A 15,293-nucleotide genomic window follows, 5' to 3' on the forward strand; every position below is an offset into this window, starting at 1 on the left:
AAAAAGCCATGTCTTTCTGTATAAAACAGTTGTGCATGAGTTAAGGTCCAGGCTGTTGTTGGGAAGCCTTTAGTTTTGCACCACCAACGCCCTTTCTAGACTCTGGTCTTTGAATATTGAAAGGTGCCATTTCGGTGGGGACTGGAGTGACTCAGCAGCTTTAAATACTTCTTCCTAGGTCCTGTGGACCCCCCAGGTGTTGTCCAATGGCGTCCAGTTCTCTCGAGTCAGCCCAGATGGTGAGGAGGGCTACCCTGGAGAGCTGAAAGTCTGGGTGACGTATACCCTGGATGGTGGAGAGCTTGTCATCAACTACAGAGCGCAGGCCAGCCAGACCACGCCAGTTAACCTGACCAACCACTCTTATTTCAACCTGGCAGGCCAAGTAAGTGAATTTACTTCTCTCCTGCTGCAGCCAGAGTGCTGCAGGGATGACCAAGGGGAGGCGGGGTGGCTGGAGAGACAAGCTCCAACTTGGAGATGAACCCATGCTCTCTGTGATCAAAAGGGCCAAGCAGAGTCTCTGGCTCTAAATAGTTACTCAGTAAAACGGAAGTCATAGAGGAAGAGCAGGTGAACATGTCATCCCGCCAAGGGAAGCAACTATCGCCCATGTGGTGCAGACAAGTGACTGGTTCAAGAAGTCTTTCCCTTTCCTCTCATTGCGTGTATGCACATCTGCTCCCTCGTACTTCTGCTTCCCCCAGAATTACTCCCGCCTAAGGTGGCTTCCATGCTTAAATGTTGGAAGTGAGCATGTTTGCCTCAGCCCCTCTAAGTATGCCCCAGATAGTGTGTTGTGTTCCGGCCGTGTGGTGCTACAGCCTCTCCCGGGGTGTCTGGTGGTTGTTCTTGCCCTGTGTGGTCCAGTGGACAGGGCACTGGGCTTGAACGTAGGAGACCTGGGGTTTTACATGACTAGACACATCCTCAGTGTCATAATAGTGGCTAACTTTGTTGAGAGCACTCTGTACAGCTGTTGGTGAAAACATCTGAGACTTGTGTAGAACAGCCAATAGCCCCTTCCCTCATTAGCGTCCCCCGAGCCTTTCCCACGGAATTGTTTTAGCCTGTTGAAGAGGCTGTCCCATGAGTCAATCAACTGTAGAGCCAAACCGCAGAGTTTTATCTCTATGACTTCCTCCCCATCTGAAGAACTTGGTTTATCAAATCACTTGAATCATGGTGACACCATTTCCTACAAGCTGGTGGTCATGACCAACTGGCAGTATCTTCCATCTTCACCCTTTAGTGGGTTTTGCTGCTGGTTTGCTGGTGGCAATGTCCTGAAACAGCAGATAAGTGGTTCTCACAGAATCTCCAAAGTTCAGACTGCCAGTGATGACTCTTCACTCGTCCTTGTGGTCTGTTTTCAGGGATGGTCTCATTCTGTAGCGCAGGCTGGTCTGGAGCTCATAGCAATCCTCCTGCCTCAGGTTCTCAAGTTCTGGGATTACAGGTGTGAACAACCACAACCGTATTCTAAATTTCATAAATAGAATTTTCTAGTTTGGGGCCTGAGCTTCAAGGTACCACCACTTTTAGGATTCAATGTTGGGGTCCTCGGGTGGGGGTGGGGAATCACGTTTTTCAAAGAACAAAAAAGGTAGAGAGGTTACGGGTGGTTTTTTCATTTTTATCTTTCTGTCCTAGCCTCTGTCTACTGCAACACTCAGGGAACATGAACATGATTTTTATTGAAACTTTACCTAAAGAGCTATGAGAGCACCTCGGGGAGGTTTGAGATGGAAAGTAAGCAGTGTGGTTCTGGTATGACTAGATAGATGTGCTGTCAGGGACCCATTTTCTTCCTTTTACTCATTTTCCTTCTTGCTTAGTTATTTTTTAATTACTGTGATAAGATACCATGTCCAGAGCAACTCTGGAAGAAAGAGTTTGTTGAGGGGGACAGTTTCCGAAGGTGAGTCCATGCCCATCATGACTGGCATGGCAGCTGACCTTCAGGCATGGTTCTCATCCACAAGCATGAAGCAGAAAGAAAGAACTAACTGGCAACGGCGTGGCTTGTGAGCTTCAGAGCCCACCCCCAGCAATACGTCTCCTCCAGCAAGGCCACACCTCCCAATCCTTCCCAAACACTTCCACCTACTCGGAACCAAGCATTCAAATATATGTGGCTGTGGAGGCCATTCCTATTTAAACAAGCACACCTTCCTTGGTGTTTGGGCTTTCTGCGTTCAGACGTGTTTCCTCCTAGTCACAGAGTGGCTGCTATAGCTTCAGAAGTCCCATCCTAATATCATCCTAACATGCTCATCTCCACATATAAAACAGGATTTCCTTTTTCTTTCTTTCTTCCTTCCTTCCTTCCTTCCTTCCTTCCTTCTTCTCTTGCTTGCTTGCTTGATTTCTTTCTTTCTTTCTTTTTTTAAGTTTTTTGAGACAGGGTTTCTCTATGTAGCTTTGGCTGTCCTGGAACTCTTTTTGTAGACCAGGCTGGCCTCGAACTCACAGAGCTCTGCCTGCCTCTGCCTCCCCAAGAGCTGGGATTACAGGCGTGCGCCACCTCACCCAGCTTGACTTGTTCCTTTTCATATCTCTACTGTTTCTTTTCTAAGAACAAATAGGACGTTGTCCAGAAGCATCACATTTCATCAGGCAAAAGTGTGACCCCGCTCTAGCTCGACCCAACCCAACGGCCAGTAAGGAGACTAAAAGAGAGCAAGGCCTTTGGAGGCTGGCGAGGGCTCCTCTTCCCCGAATACGTGACCTGGTCTACATTAGACAGCAAGTCCAATTCCTTTCATGGGAAAGGGAGCTGATGCAGAGGCCTTGCTGTGACTTTCAGATAGAAATCTCTTGTCTGTTACCTCAAACTCTGCAAGTCATTGGGAGCTGAATTGGCAGTAGTCATGGAGACGCACATGGGTCTTTAACGCCCGTGCCATTGTAACAGACTCTGCATGTCACCGGTGTAGTTGCAACAAGCAACAGTCAAAGGAAACTACCAGGAAAGAAAAAACAAAACAAAACAAAACAAAACAAAACAAAACAAAAACACTGAGTCCAGAGACCTGTCTCAAGGTCAATGTGGGAACCAGTGTTTCATGCCAAGTTTCCATCAGCCTGGAAAGGAAGGGAATCTGACAGTAATCTTCCGACAACATAGACTACTGTGTTTCCCAGACCAGAAGACACAAATATGCTTGTTCCTCCTCAGTGATGAAATGTCTGGGCTGTTCAGAGTTTGGGCTCACAATACCCCTTTGCCTCTCCTCCCCTTCCTAATATCTCTGACCCATCCATCTGTTTGGTGTGCGGTTTTCATGTGTTGGTTTATTTTCTTCCTGCCTTAGTGCTTTAAAATATATTTTGAAAGAACAAAAGAAAGAAAGAAAAAAACAGTCAAGGAAATTCCTCAGCAGCTTTGTTCCTACTGTGAAAGCAGTGGAAACAAGCTGCATGTTTATTTACAGGAGAATTGTATAAAGGCAAACAGTGCTAAACCCTACAGTAGAAAGGACCAAATCACCCACCTAGTGACTTGGACATACTCAAGAGCATTGTGCTGTGAGGGAGAGGGGAGCCACTGAAGAGCGTCTACTGTGGGATGCCATTTGTATCAAGCTCCAGAGCAGAAGAGATCAGTCTCCAGCCCTAGAAACCAAAACAGTGTTCTGGTTATAGAAAGGTCTTTATCTGGGAAGGAATGGCAGCAAAGAGGTCTGCTCCTGGGCAAGGAAAGTGCAGATCTGGACACAGGCTGGGCCAGGTCCAGAGGGTGACCCCTACCAATGACATCAGCAGGGTTGTGTCTTTCAAGATTCATGTGTAGAGGAAGATGGCTCTTGTGTTTTAGGGCTCTTCTGTTACTCCTGATCTAGTGGCGTCTTACCCAATGTTCCATGCTAATTCATCAGCAGAGCCTCCAGTGTAATGAAAAGCATTTCTGCTATTTGTTTGTTTGTTTGTTTTGTTTCAAGACAAGGCTTCTCTGTGTAGCCTTGGCTGTCCTGGACTCGCTTTGTAGACCAGGCTGGCCTCGAACTCATAGAGATCCGCCTGCCTCTGCCTTCCCAAGTTCTGGGATTATAGGCCTGTGCCACCACGCCAGCTTTCTGCTGTGTTTTGGCAGACTCACAAGTCTCTGAACTCTGGCCTCTCTTCTCAGAATGAGTCATTTGATTGTGCAGCCTGCGTCTTTCTGCCTATAGGGATCCTGGTTGCCTCTCTGGAGCCTGGCAGGGCTTCTGTTAAGGGTTTCTCAAAATTGACACTGACATTTTGGGTGAGATGATTCTTGCAGTGCAGGTAGGATGTTTGGCAGCCTCCTTGGCCTTGTCCAGTTCAGAAGGCAGCAGCCCTGATTCCAGACATTGCAGACGTCCCTCTGCAGCACACAGTCTCCCTGGCTCAGAAGCCTCCGTTTAGCTTTTTAAGAGATCATAAAAATGGAAGCTCAGCCGGGCGGTGGTGGCGCACGCCTTTAATCCCAGCACTCAGGAGGCAGAGGCAGGTGGATCACTGTGAATTTGAGGTCAGCCTGGTCTACAAAGTGAGTCCAGGACAGTCAAGGTGACACAGAGAAACCCTGTCTCGAAAAGCCAATAAATAAATAAATAAGGAAGCTCATATTTGGCTCCTCTTCCCCATTTGCCACTGTGGGGCTTTAAGATACTGAAAATAAAAAATGCTTATGTGGTTTCATATTACAAAAGTATTTCCCAATTTAGGAACAGTGTATCCCCTTAACTAAACTGTACCTCGGAAGGACCCTGGGGAAAGTGGGGGTATCTCCCAGTTTTCTACCAAAACAAATAAGGTTCCAAAGAACTTTGTGATTTTCCTGGAGACACTCAGTGAGTGCCAGAACTGGGTCAACCCTGGACCCTCTGACCTCTGACCTCTGACCTGGGCTTCCTAGACCAGCTGGTTCTGCCCCAAAGAACAAACTCAGGAGCAGGAACTATGATTCTGACTCCTGTTGTGTGACAGGGAATGTGTCCTGTGGGTAGGAGCTAAGCCAGAGAAGAGTGACAGATGGCCTTCTCTGATGAGCCTGGAAGTGGTCCCTGGCTAGACAGACTTGTGTCTCCCCACCCCTTCCTTTTATCTTGTATGTGAGAGAGCAGGCAAAGGCCACTTTTTTTGTTGAAAATTGTGTGTGTGTGTGTGTGTGTGTGTGTGTGTGTGTGTTGTGTACGCACACATGCTTACCATGGATCATGTACAGAGGTCTGAGGACAACATATGATGAGAGTTTGATTTTCTCTTCTGCCCTGTGGGTTCTGGGCACAGGCTTGACAACACGTCCCTTTACTCACTGAACCACCTTGCCCACCCTACAATTACATTTGACAGTTTCTTCCAAACTTGTCGGTGGCTCTATGGAGGTTCTGCCTACCTACCCTTAAGTGATCTTATTAATCATAGCTATCAGTCAGCTGTCAATGCTTGAAGATGTTTTTTTGCAGAAGATAATAAAGTAAATATGTAAAATAAAACCCAGTAGCTAGGCATGGTACACACTTTTAATCCCAGCACTTGGGACACAGGGGCAGGTGGATCTCTGTGAGCTTCAGGCCAGCCTGGTCTACATAGTGAGTTCCATGGCCCCTGGACTACATAGAGAAACCCTGTCTTAATGTCCACCCATCAAGAAGGAACCAAGAAGTACATCTTCTTTTTCTCTTTTCCTTCCCAGGGCTCCCCAAATATATATGACCACGAAGTCACCATTGCAGCAGAGGCATATTTGCCTGTGGATGAAACTCTGATTCCTACAGGTCAGTAAATATTTTCTTTTTCTTTTCTTTCTTTCTTTCTTTTTTTGTTTTTTTTGGGGGGGGGGTTGTTTTTTTGTTGTTTGTTTGTTTGCTCTTTAAGACAGGGTTTTCCTGTGTATCCTTGACTGTCCTGGACTTGCCTTGTAGACCAGGCTAGCCTCGAACTCACAGAGATCTGCCTGCCTCTGCCTCCCAAGTGCTGGGATTACAGGTGTGTGCCACCACTGCCTGGCTTCAGGTCAGTGACTTTAAACTATTATGTTGTGTAGAACCATGGTTCCCAGCCTGAGAAAGGTTGTTGCTGTGTTAACCATTACTGTGCTCACCTTTACTAGGTGAAGGCCTAGTAAAAATGGTGCTTTATTTAACTAGCCTACTAATGTCAGTCTTTTCAGTTTTGATATTTGCACCATGGCTTATACAAAACATTAACAGTAGGGGAGTTGATGAAAAGCATAACAAGTTTTTACAAGGGTACTGGGCATGGTGGCTGTCTTAGTTACTGTTCTCCTGGTGTGAGGAAACACCATGACCAAGGCATCTTATGGAAGGAAGCATTTAACTGGGGGTTGGCTTACAGTTCAAGAGGACTCATCCTTGACCATCATGATGGAGAGTGTGGCAGCAGGCAGGCATGGTGCTGGAGCAGTAGTTGAGAGTTTATATCTGATCCACCTGAAGCAGGAAGAGAGGGGGCAGACAGACAGACAGACAGACAGACAGACAGACAGACAGACAGACAGACAAACACTGGGCCTGGTGTGGGCTTTTGGAACCCAGTGACATACCTCCTCCAACAAGCCACACCTCCCAATGCTTCCCAAACAGTTCTGCTTACCAGGGTCCAAGTCTTAAAAGATAATGAGCCTATGGGGCCATTCCTTCTTTTAACCCACTGTAGGAAGAGGAGAGGCCTGTGAGATGGCTAAGTGGGTAGAGGTGCCTACTGTGCAAGCTTGACCTGAGTTTGCTCTCTGGAACCCACATAATACATAGAAGGAGGAGGTCTGATTCCACAGAGGTGTCCTCTCACCTTCACACATGGGCCATGGTACATGTTCATCTGTACATATGTCATACACATGCATACCTAAAGAGTAATAAATTTTAAAATTTCACAAGGAAAAAGGGTAACTATACGGGCCTACATACTGAACAGCATTAATAGCAGGAATTAAAAACTTTCGTAAGCCAGGTGTTAGTAGTGCATGCCTTTAATCCTGGCACTTAGGAGGCAGAGGCAGGCAGATCTCAGAGTTTGAGGCCAGCCTGGTCTACAGAGTGAGTCCAGGACATCTGCGGCTATACAGAGAAACCCTGTCTCAAACAAAACAAAACAAAAAAGCAAAACAAAAAACTCCACAAATAAATAAAAATCAAAGAAAGAAAAGAAAAAAGAAACTTTCATAAATACAGTGGCTGCAAAATTAACTATATGTGGGGCATATATATGTGTGTATGTGTGTGTGTGTGTGTATCATATCATTTCATATAGAAATATAGTTGATCTCTGTACCCAGAAGGTGGATACAGGTAGATCTCCCTGTTAAAGGCTAGCTAGGACTACACAGTGAGACTCCCTCTCTCACTCAACCACAAACAAGTAAACCCCAAACCTAGTTGGGGAAAGATGCCTGCAGAACTGTTCCATGTGACCCTGTGAATTCTACCCACCTCATCCTCTGAACTCGGAAACATAGAACTTTCCATTTTTCTTCTCTCTGCGTCGTCTCTCTCTCTCTCTCTCTCTCTCTCTCTCTCTCTCTCTCTCTCTCTCTCTCTCTCTCTCTCTTCAGGTCCTAGTCAAAGCCCAGAGATCCATGATTTCTCTGGCACTCTGCATTCTCATTCTTCCTCTGAAGCCTGCCTCTCCTTCTGTCACGCTGCTGGGTGTCAACCTCTGTCGCAGAAGGCATGGCTTTCTCTCATTCTCTTCATCCCACTCCTCCTGGTAACTGCCAAGATTCACAGCTTGCCTGCCCTATTGTTTTCTCTCATGCTGGAATAAAATAGCCCCCAGGTTAAAAAAAAAAAAAGTTAAAAAAAAAAAAAAAGCAGGGCAGAGACCTCTGGGAATTTGAAGCCAGGCTGGTCTATCTACAAAGTAAGTTCCAGGACATGCAAAGCTACACAGAGAAACCCTGTCTCAAAACCAACATAAATAAATAAATATACATTTTAAAAATGGAATAATAATGAGAAGTTGAAGTAAATGGACTAACATTTATGGCATCTGAGCTTTGACTATTTCCCTGGTTTGCTGAGGTGGATTTAAAGGCTTTTCTGTCTATCCCACTCACGCGTTGCCTCCTGATATTTATGTGACTCAATAGATAAGCAGGAGGAAGTTGGCTCATCTTGTCCCCGATGCAGAATTATTGCATTTCAGCGTCTTAGCTGTGGCTTCTGCCTGTGACTGATAAGGGACAAGGTAAACTCAGTAGCTTGAAAGTGCTGCATATGAACTGGTTATATTTATCGTGCATGTTGATGAAGCATCTTGTGCCATCCTCTTGTGTTTTAATCTAATGAAAACCGCAGCTGTGCACATCTGGCACCAACTGGGTCATGATTGCAAGGGGGCAGAGCACAGTGGAGCCTGACGTGGAGCATAATGAAATGCATAAAAGTCCCATGTGCCTCAATTCTGCACCGCAAATGCCATTAGGGTGAGATTCTGCACCTTGTACTAATATTGAAAACCTGTTGAGTGGGAGCTAAGAGTTCCGGACTCGGGTAGCAGGAGACTTGTTCTAGTCCCCACTTTGTTCTGTTTGTTTCTCTGTGTAACCTTGGCTAGCCTGCAACTATGTAGAAAGCTGCCTTGGCCTCCCAAGTGCTGGAATGGGGAGGCGTGCAGCACCATGCCCAGCTCTCACGTTCTTCTTAAGCAAACAAAAGGCCGTCTGTGTATGAGTAATGTTTTAACATTTCACCAAACAGATTCCTAGTTCTTCTTTTTTTCAAACAGGAAGAAAGTGGGCAGTTTAAGATAGGCCTGGGCTACATCAGGACATGTTTCAAAAAATAAAATAAAAAAGCGTCTGGGGGAAGGGTGGCGCTTGAGAGATGGCTCAGCAGTTGAAAGTGCATACTGGGAACCGGGCATGGTGGTGCACGCCTTTAATCCCAGCATTCAGGAGGCAGAGGCAGGTAGATTGCTGTGAGTTCGAGGCCAGCCTGTTCTACAAAGTGAGTCTAGGGCAGCACAGTGAAAATGGGCTGTTATAAAGGGAGCCACCTCATGCACATGGCCTCTCCACTTTGCTGTGACACAGCTGAGGAGCACTCAGCCAAGGACAAATGAATATGCCCACAGCATCTTGGACTTTGTTTTTCTTTTTTATCAATTTTTTAACGTTATGAGTATGGATGTTTTTTTGCCTGTGTGTTTGTGGAAGCCGGAAGAGGGTATCAGGTCCCCGGAAGCTGGAGCTATGGATGGTTGTGGGCCACCATGTGGATGCTGGGAATCAAATCCTAGCCCTCTGAATAGCAGCCAGTGCTCTAATGACTGAGTCAGTCTCCAGCCATTTTTTGAAAGTATAGTAAAATACAGCAGGTCATAACATACAGAAGTTTAGAGCCAAGGTGTTTCAGATAGCATTCTTTTTGTTTGGTTGGGGTTGTGTGTGTGTGTGTGTGTGTGTGTGTGTGTGTGTGTGTGTGTGTGTGTGTGTATTTTTGAGACAAGTTTCTCTGTGTAGTCCTAGCTGTCCTGGAATTAGCTCTGTAGACCAGGCTGGCCTTGAACGGAGGGATCTGCCTGCCTCTGCCTCCCTGGTGCTGGTGTAAAGTGTGTGCCGCCACCACCCTGCTCTGTTCCTGGGCTGTTCAGGGCTGTGGAGTTAGCTGTATTTTGTCCTGTGGACCTCCATAATGAAAGAGTATCAGCTCCTACAAGTTGTCCTCTGACCTCCAGATGTGCACCTCAGTGTATGTGCCCCTACCATACACATGCAAAAATAAGCAAACAGAGCCAGGCATGGTGGCGCACGCCTGTAATCCCAGCACTCAGGAGGCAGAGGCAGCTGGATCTCCATGAGTTCGAGGTCTACAAAGTGAGTCCAGGACAGCCAAGGCTACACAGAGAAACCCTGTCTCAAACACACACACACACACACACACACACACACACACACACACACACAAACACAAGAAACAAAGAAAGAAAAGAAAAGAAAAGAAAGAGAAAAATAAGCACAGCACTCGGGAGGCAGAGGCAGGTAGATCGCTTTGAGTTCAAGGCCAGCCTGGTCTACAAAGCAAGTGTCTCGAAAAACCTAAAAGAAAAAAGCAAGAAAGAAGGAAAAATAAGCAAACAATCAAAAATGTAATAGAGAGCTATTAACTCTAATCTCCTTGGTTATGGCTATCTTTTTCCTATAAATTGTTTATTTTGCTCACCCTCCAGATCTTCCAATTTCTACCTCAAAATCCCTGCTTGTATGATTATTCTTCAAATTTCTCTTTCTAGGGCCATAAAAGTTGTTAATTTTATTTGCAGTTGGAGGGATAAGGAACTCTCTCTTTTTATCATTGTAGTATTGAGGGGAGGTGATGATGACGCAGATCTAAACTTTGGGGGTGTTTTTCACTCTGGTTAGCCACAGTAAACAGTGTTTCAGATGATGGGGAACTCACATCATGAGACAGTAGCACTCTTTACTGTAACAGCACTACCGCACCTGGGCTACCTACCGTCCCTGTGTATATCTGGGGAAGAGTCAGTCCTGTTCTTCAGTTGTGTGCTTCCTGCTTGCTCACTGAGTGGTTACATAGAGTGGGATACTGGGATGTACAAGGACCTGAAACAAGTACAACAGGATGAAATGACTCCCTGTTACACTGCAGGCTCCCATGTAAATCTTTACTCCTGGCATCCTTGGGGCCCCTAGCCCACTCCTTTCGGCAATTGTAGGGGACCTAAATCATGCCTTCAGCCCCTTATTTGGCCAATAAAGCATAGAAACCTATGGGGTCTGGCTTCTCCATTCTCTCATTTGTCCTGTCTTCTACCTGAGGAAGCTCTCCTTTGCCCCAAGTCTCTGAAACAGTAGGGACATGTGCAACCTTCACTGGGACCCAACAAAGTGGCTTAAAGCTGCCCTTGCTTTATCCACAGGAGATTCTCAAAAGCCCTGGGGCTTCATAACACAAACCAGCAATATCCCTTATGTATTCATTGCTCAGCTACAAGATTCTAGCATCTTTGCTTTTCTATTTGAAAACTAAAGCAGGCAAACAACAACAAGAAAAAGCCAAGCAGGGCAGTGGTGGCACATTTCTTTAATCCCAGCACTTAGGAGTCTGAGGCAGGAGGATGATTTGAACCCAAGAGTTCAATAGCCTAGGCAACATAGACCCCAGGTCAAAAGAAAAGAAGAAAAAGAAAAAAGAGGAAAAGAAAATACATTAAATAAGACAAATATTTTGAGTAAAATCATTTGCCCAGCTGCCAAAACTACATTTTTGGCCCTCCTGAATGCACAGCCGTTGGTCACTGCGCCTTGGCAGGCTGCCCTTCTGGAGGGCATCTGTGGGGTGAACACTCATTTCAACCCACAGCTCAGGCTGCAGTCCATTGCATGTTGGCAGTTAGCTTAGCTGTTTCTCCAAGGCAATTGTTTTTAGCTACATAAAACAAACAAACCCCAGATCCCTGCTGCTCACGAACCATTTACTCTTCAGTTAAGAGCCTGCTTTTATGAGGATATCTTCAGTCCTCTTGAGTGTGTTTGCTTCATGTATTGTAGTAGATCTAGCCCTGAAATAAAACTCCTAGAGACCATTTACAAGAGAGTCAGTGTAATATTAACAATGTTTAGAGTCTGGGTGGTGGTGGCGCAAGCCTCTAATCCCAGCACTTGAGAGCCAGAGGCAGGCCTGATCTACAGAGTGAGCTCCAGGACAGCAGGGCTACACAGAGAAACCTTGCCTTGAAAAACCAAAATTAAATGAACAAACCAATGTCCAGAATAGAGAAAACTCCCATATTAGACTTTTTCTTTTTTCGTGTCTATATGTGTGATGTGCATACATGTATGTATACATGTTCATGTGTGTATGTCTGTGTGTGTCTGCACACTGACACACATGCATTAGGAAGCCTTAAATTGATGCCTGGAATCTTTTTCAGTCTCTCTTCTCCCTTTTTTGTTTGTTTGTTTGTTTGTTTGTTTGTTGTTTTTGAGACAGGGTTTCTCTGTGTAGCCTGTCCGGGAAATCACTCTGTAGACCAGGCTGGCCTCAAACTCAGAGATCCACGTGCCCCTGCTTCCCGAATGCTGGGATGAAAGGCGTGCCCACCGCCTGGCTTTCTTCTCCCATATTCTTTGAGGCACAACCTCTCAATCAAACCTCGATCTCACAGGTTAGGCTAGTCTCTCTAGCCAGCTCTCAGAGGCTCCTCTCTGCCCTCCTTCCAAGGCTGGAATTGCAGGGTAGGCACCTCCTCCACCTGCATTTACAAGGGTCTGAGGGTCCAAACATGGGTCCTCATCCTTGCGCAGTAAGCCCTTTAACTGCCAAGCCATCTCCCTGACTCCAGCATCTGAATCTGTCCTGCCGACCAGCAACAAGAGAAAACTGGTACCCTATCAGGTAGCAGGTCAGCTGACTGTGAGTGTGTGAGAGTCTAAGCCAGAGAAGTGGGACTCCAACATTCCACCTTCACCTTGCAGAGTGGAAAGAACAGGAGGTGACATCACTGCGTACGACTGTGTTTATTTATTTATTTATTTATTTATTTATTTATTTTGCTGCATTGTATCTGTAGTGGTATATGTGGAATTAAGAAAGCATAAACAGCCAGGTGGTGGTGATAATGCACGCCTTTAATCCTAGCACTCAGGAAGCAGGGGCAGGCGGATCTCTGAGTTCTGAGTTCCAGGCCAACCTGGTCTACAGAGCAAATTCCAGGACCGCTAAAGCTACACAGAGAAACCCTGTCTCAAAAAACCTAAAAAAAAAAAAGCAGAAATGAATGCTTACAGTAACATTACATTTTTTGTTGTTGCTTTGTTTCGTTTTTAAGTTAAAATTCTAATCCTTGAGGAAAATATACCTCTTATTTTTTAAAATGGTTACCTAATCAGCCCAGTTCCCCCACCTCATCCATGCTCACCTGCTGTTCTTCCTACAGTGAGTTTTGGAAAGCTCATGCTAAAATTACATGAAAGCAGCCCCACTTTGCCCAACTTAGAGTTTGGGTAGGAAAGGCTTACCACAGGGTGTCCAGAGAGGGCCTGGTGGATGTGGCCACTGTATCTCATCCTCCCTCTGTTCAGCCTACAGTACAGTCGATGATTTAGTTACTTCTCCAGGGCGGGTCTGTCTTTACTCCAAGAAATAACAAATCCCAAGGTCTCTTCTTGTTTCCAAGATGTCACCAGTGAAGGCTGCCGTGTGTGCTGCCATGTGGGGCTTCATCTTCCTAGAATTTCTCACAGAAAATTCTTCATTCATCTAATCCTAAAAGAATGCCTGATGGGGCTGGAGAGATGGCTCAGAGGGTAAGAGCACTGGCTGTTCTTCCAAAGGTCCTGAGTTCAATTCCCAGCAACCACATGGTAGCTCACAACTATCTATAATGAGATCTGGTGCCCTCTTCTGGAGTGCAGATGTACATGCAGGCAGAGCACTGAATACATAATAAATAAATAAATCTTTTTAAAAAAAAAGAATGCCTGAGGTATTTCTTTCTTTCCTTTTTTAAAGATTTGTTTATTTATTTATGTATACAGTGCTCTGCCTGCATGTACACCTGCAGGCCAGAAGAAGGTATCAGATCACATTAGAGATGATTGTAAGCCACCATGTGGTTGCTGGGAATTGAATCCAAGACCCCTGGAAGAGCAGTCAGTGCTCTTAACCTCTGAGCCATCTCTCCAGCCCCTGAGGTATTTATTTTAACCATCTACATCTACAGAGTTGCTTCTCTTTCCTTCTTGCCACCCCATCCTCAGTCCTGCTAATTTGTTTTCTTTCTTTCTTCCTTTTTTTTTTTTTTTTTTTTTTTTTTTTTTTTTGGTTTTCCTGGACTTGGTTTGTAGACCAAGCTATCCTCAAGCTCACAGAGATCCTCCTTTCTCTGACTCCCTAAGTCCTGGGATTACAGATGTATGCCACCATGCCCAGCTAGTCCTACTAATTTTTAGCTCCTGATATCCATCTGGTCTGTCTCTTTAGTCTTTCACATTGGTTATTTGACATTGTCTCTGTTGGGACTCCCTAACTTACATTACGGGAAAATAAATTTTGATCAATAAATGAGTGGATAAATGAATCTAGATCATTACTCTAACTGAAAATAAAACCTTAAAGATTTATCCTCCATCTGGTTCCTAAATGCATCTAAAATGCAAATCTTACTTTGGTAATTACTCCTTTAAAATATCTTTGTAGGGTCTCGGATGCGGCTCAGTTAAGAACTTGCCTAGCGTGTGTGAAAAGCTCCGAGTTTGTTCACCAGCACTGGTGCACACCTCTAATCCTAGCCCTCAGGGGATGCTAGCAGGATAATTATAAGTTCTGGCTCACCCTTGGCTACATAGGAAGTTTGAGGTTAGCCAGGGCTACATGAGAGTTCATCTCAAAACAACCAACCACATGCCCCCCCTCCCCCCCATTCCCCCACTGCCCCCCCTACACACACACCCACACCCACACACACACCTTTTTCACATTGCTACCCAGGCAGACACTAGCTGCTTCCCCAGGCTGCTCTGCTCTTACCATGCCTTGCTCACACCTTCCCAGTCCCTGAACATCCCCCACCTCCACGCTATGGGGGCGTAAATGTCCGCTTTGCCTCATGAATCTCCATTCAGCCTTCAAGACTCCTCATACGTTTTCCTTGCCTGTCCTTCCGGGCCTCCTCTGCTGCAGCTTTGCTTCCTGTGCATGGTCTTGGTAATGTCTGGCGTCATGAGGAGTTTCTCACCCGTTCAGATCCCTCTCTCTGTTCCTCCGGTGCTAACGATGCTCCTCTGACATCAGTCTGTCAGGGTAGTTGTAAAACCAAGACGGTCTTTGGTTTGAAGCTAGAAAAACTAACCTAAGGCTGCTGAGGTGGCGCCACAGACAAAGGTCACCTGTCACCAAGCCCGAGGATCTGAGTTCAGTACCTGGGTTCCACAAAATAAAATGTTAAAACAAATATAATAAAATGAATATCTACATTTAAAACAGGGGCTCACTGGGTAGCCCTCACTGTATAGCTCCAGCTGGCTTCAGACTCACAGAGATCATCTTGCGTCTGCTTCCTAAGTGCTGGATCAAAGATGTGTGCCAACATGCCCGGCATAAGAATAGTTTGCTTGTTTTTTAAAGGAAGACTAATCTGTGCCAAATACAAAAACAAAACCCACTGAAAACTAATCTGCATGTTTTAGGAACAGCTAGCTACATTTTCCTCCAAGCCTCTCCACTCTAACCTCCCTTGCAGCTGTTTTTGTTGTTGGTGGTTTTTATTTATTTATTTATTTTTATTTTTTTGTTTTTCTGAGATAGGATTTCACTATATAGCTCCAGCTGTTGTCCTGG

General features: G+C 45.5%; 1 protein-coding gene across 3 annotated transcripts in view; it reads left to right on the top strand.

Annotated features, from left to right (window-relative positions):
- GALM (galactose mutarotase) overlaps positions 1-15,293 on the top strand; it is a 52,143-nt gene that overhangs the window by 13,364 nt on the left and 23,486 nt on the right. For all 3 annotated transcript variants that reach the window (XR_014780832.1, XM_084791242.1, XM_084791243.1), the window contains exons 3-4: positions 179-385; positions 5,666-5,747. Coding sequence is in view for 2 of the 3 variants with exons in the window: in XM_084791242.1 (XP_084647368.1) it covers positions 179-385; positions 5,666-5,747 (289 nt within the window). In the remaining variant the exon portion in view is untranslated. The remainder of the gene's footprint in view (positions 1-178; positions 386-5,665; positions 5,748-15,293) is intronic.

This window comes from Acomys minous, assembly GCF_964271855.1.
Source record: "Acomys minous genome assembly, chromosome: 8".
NCBI classification, from domain to species: Eukaryota; Metazoa; Chordata; class Mammalia; order Rodentia; family Muridae; genus Acomys; species Acomys minous.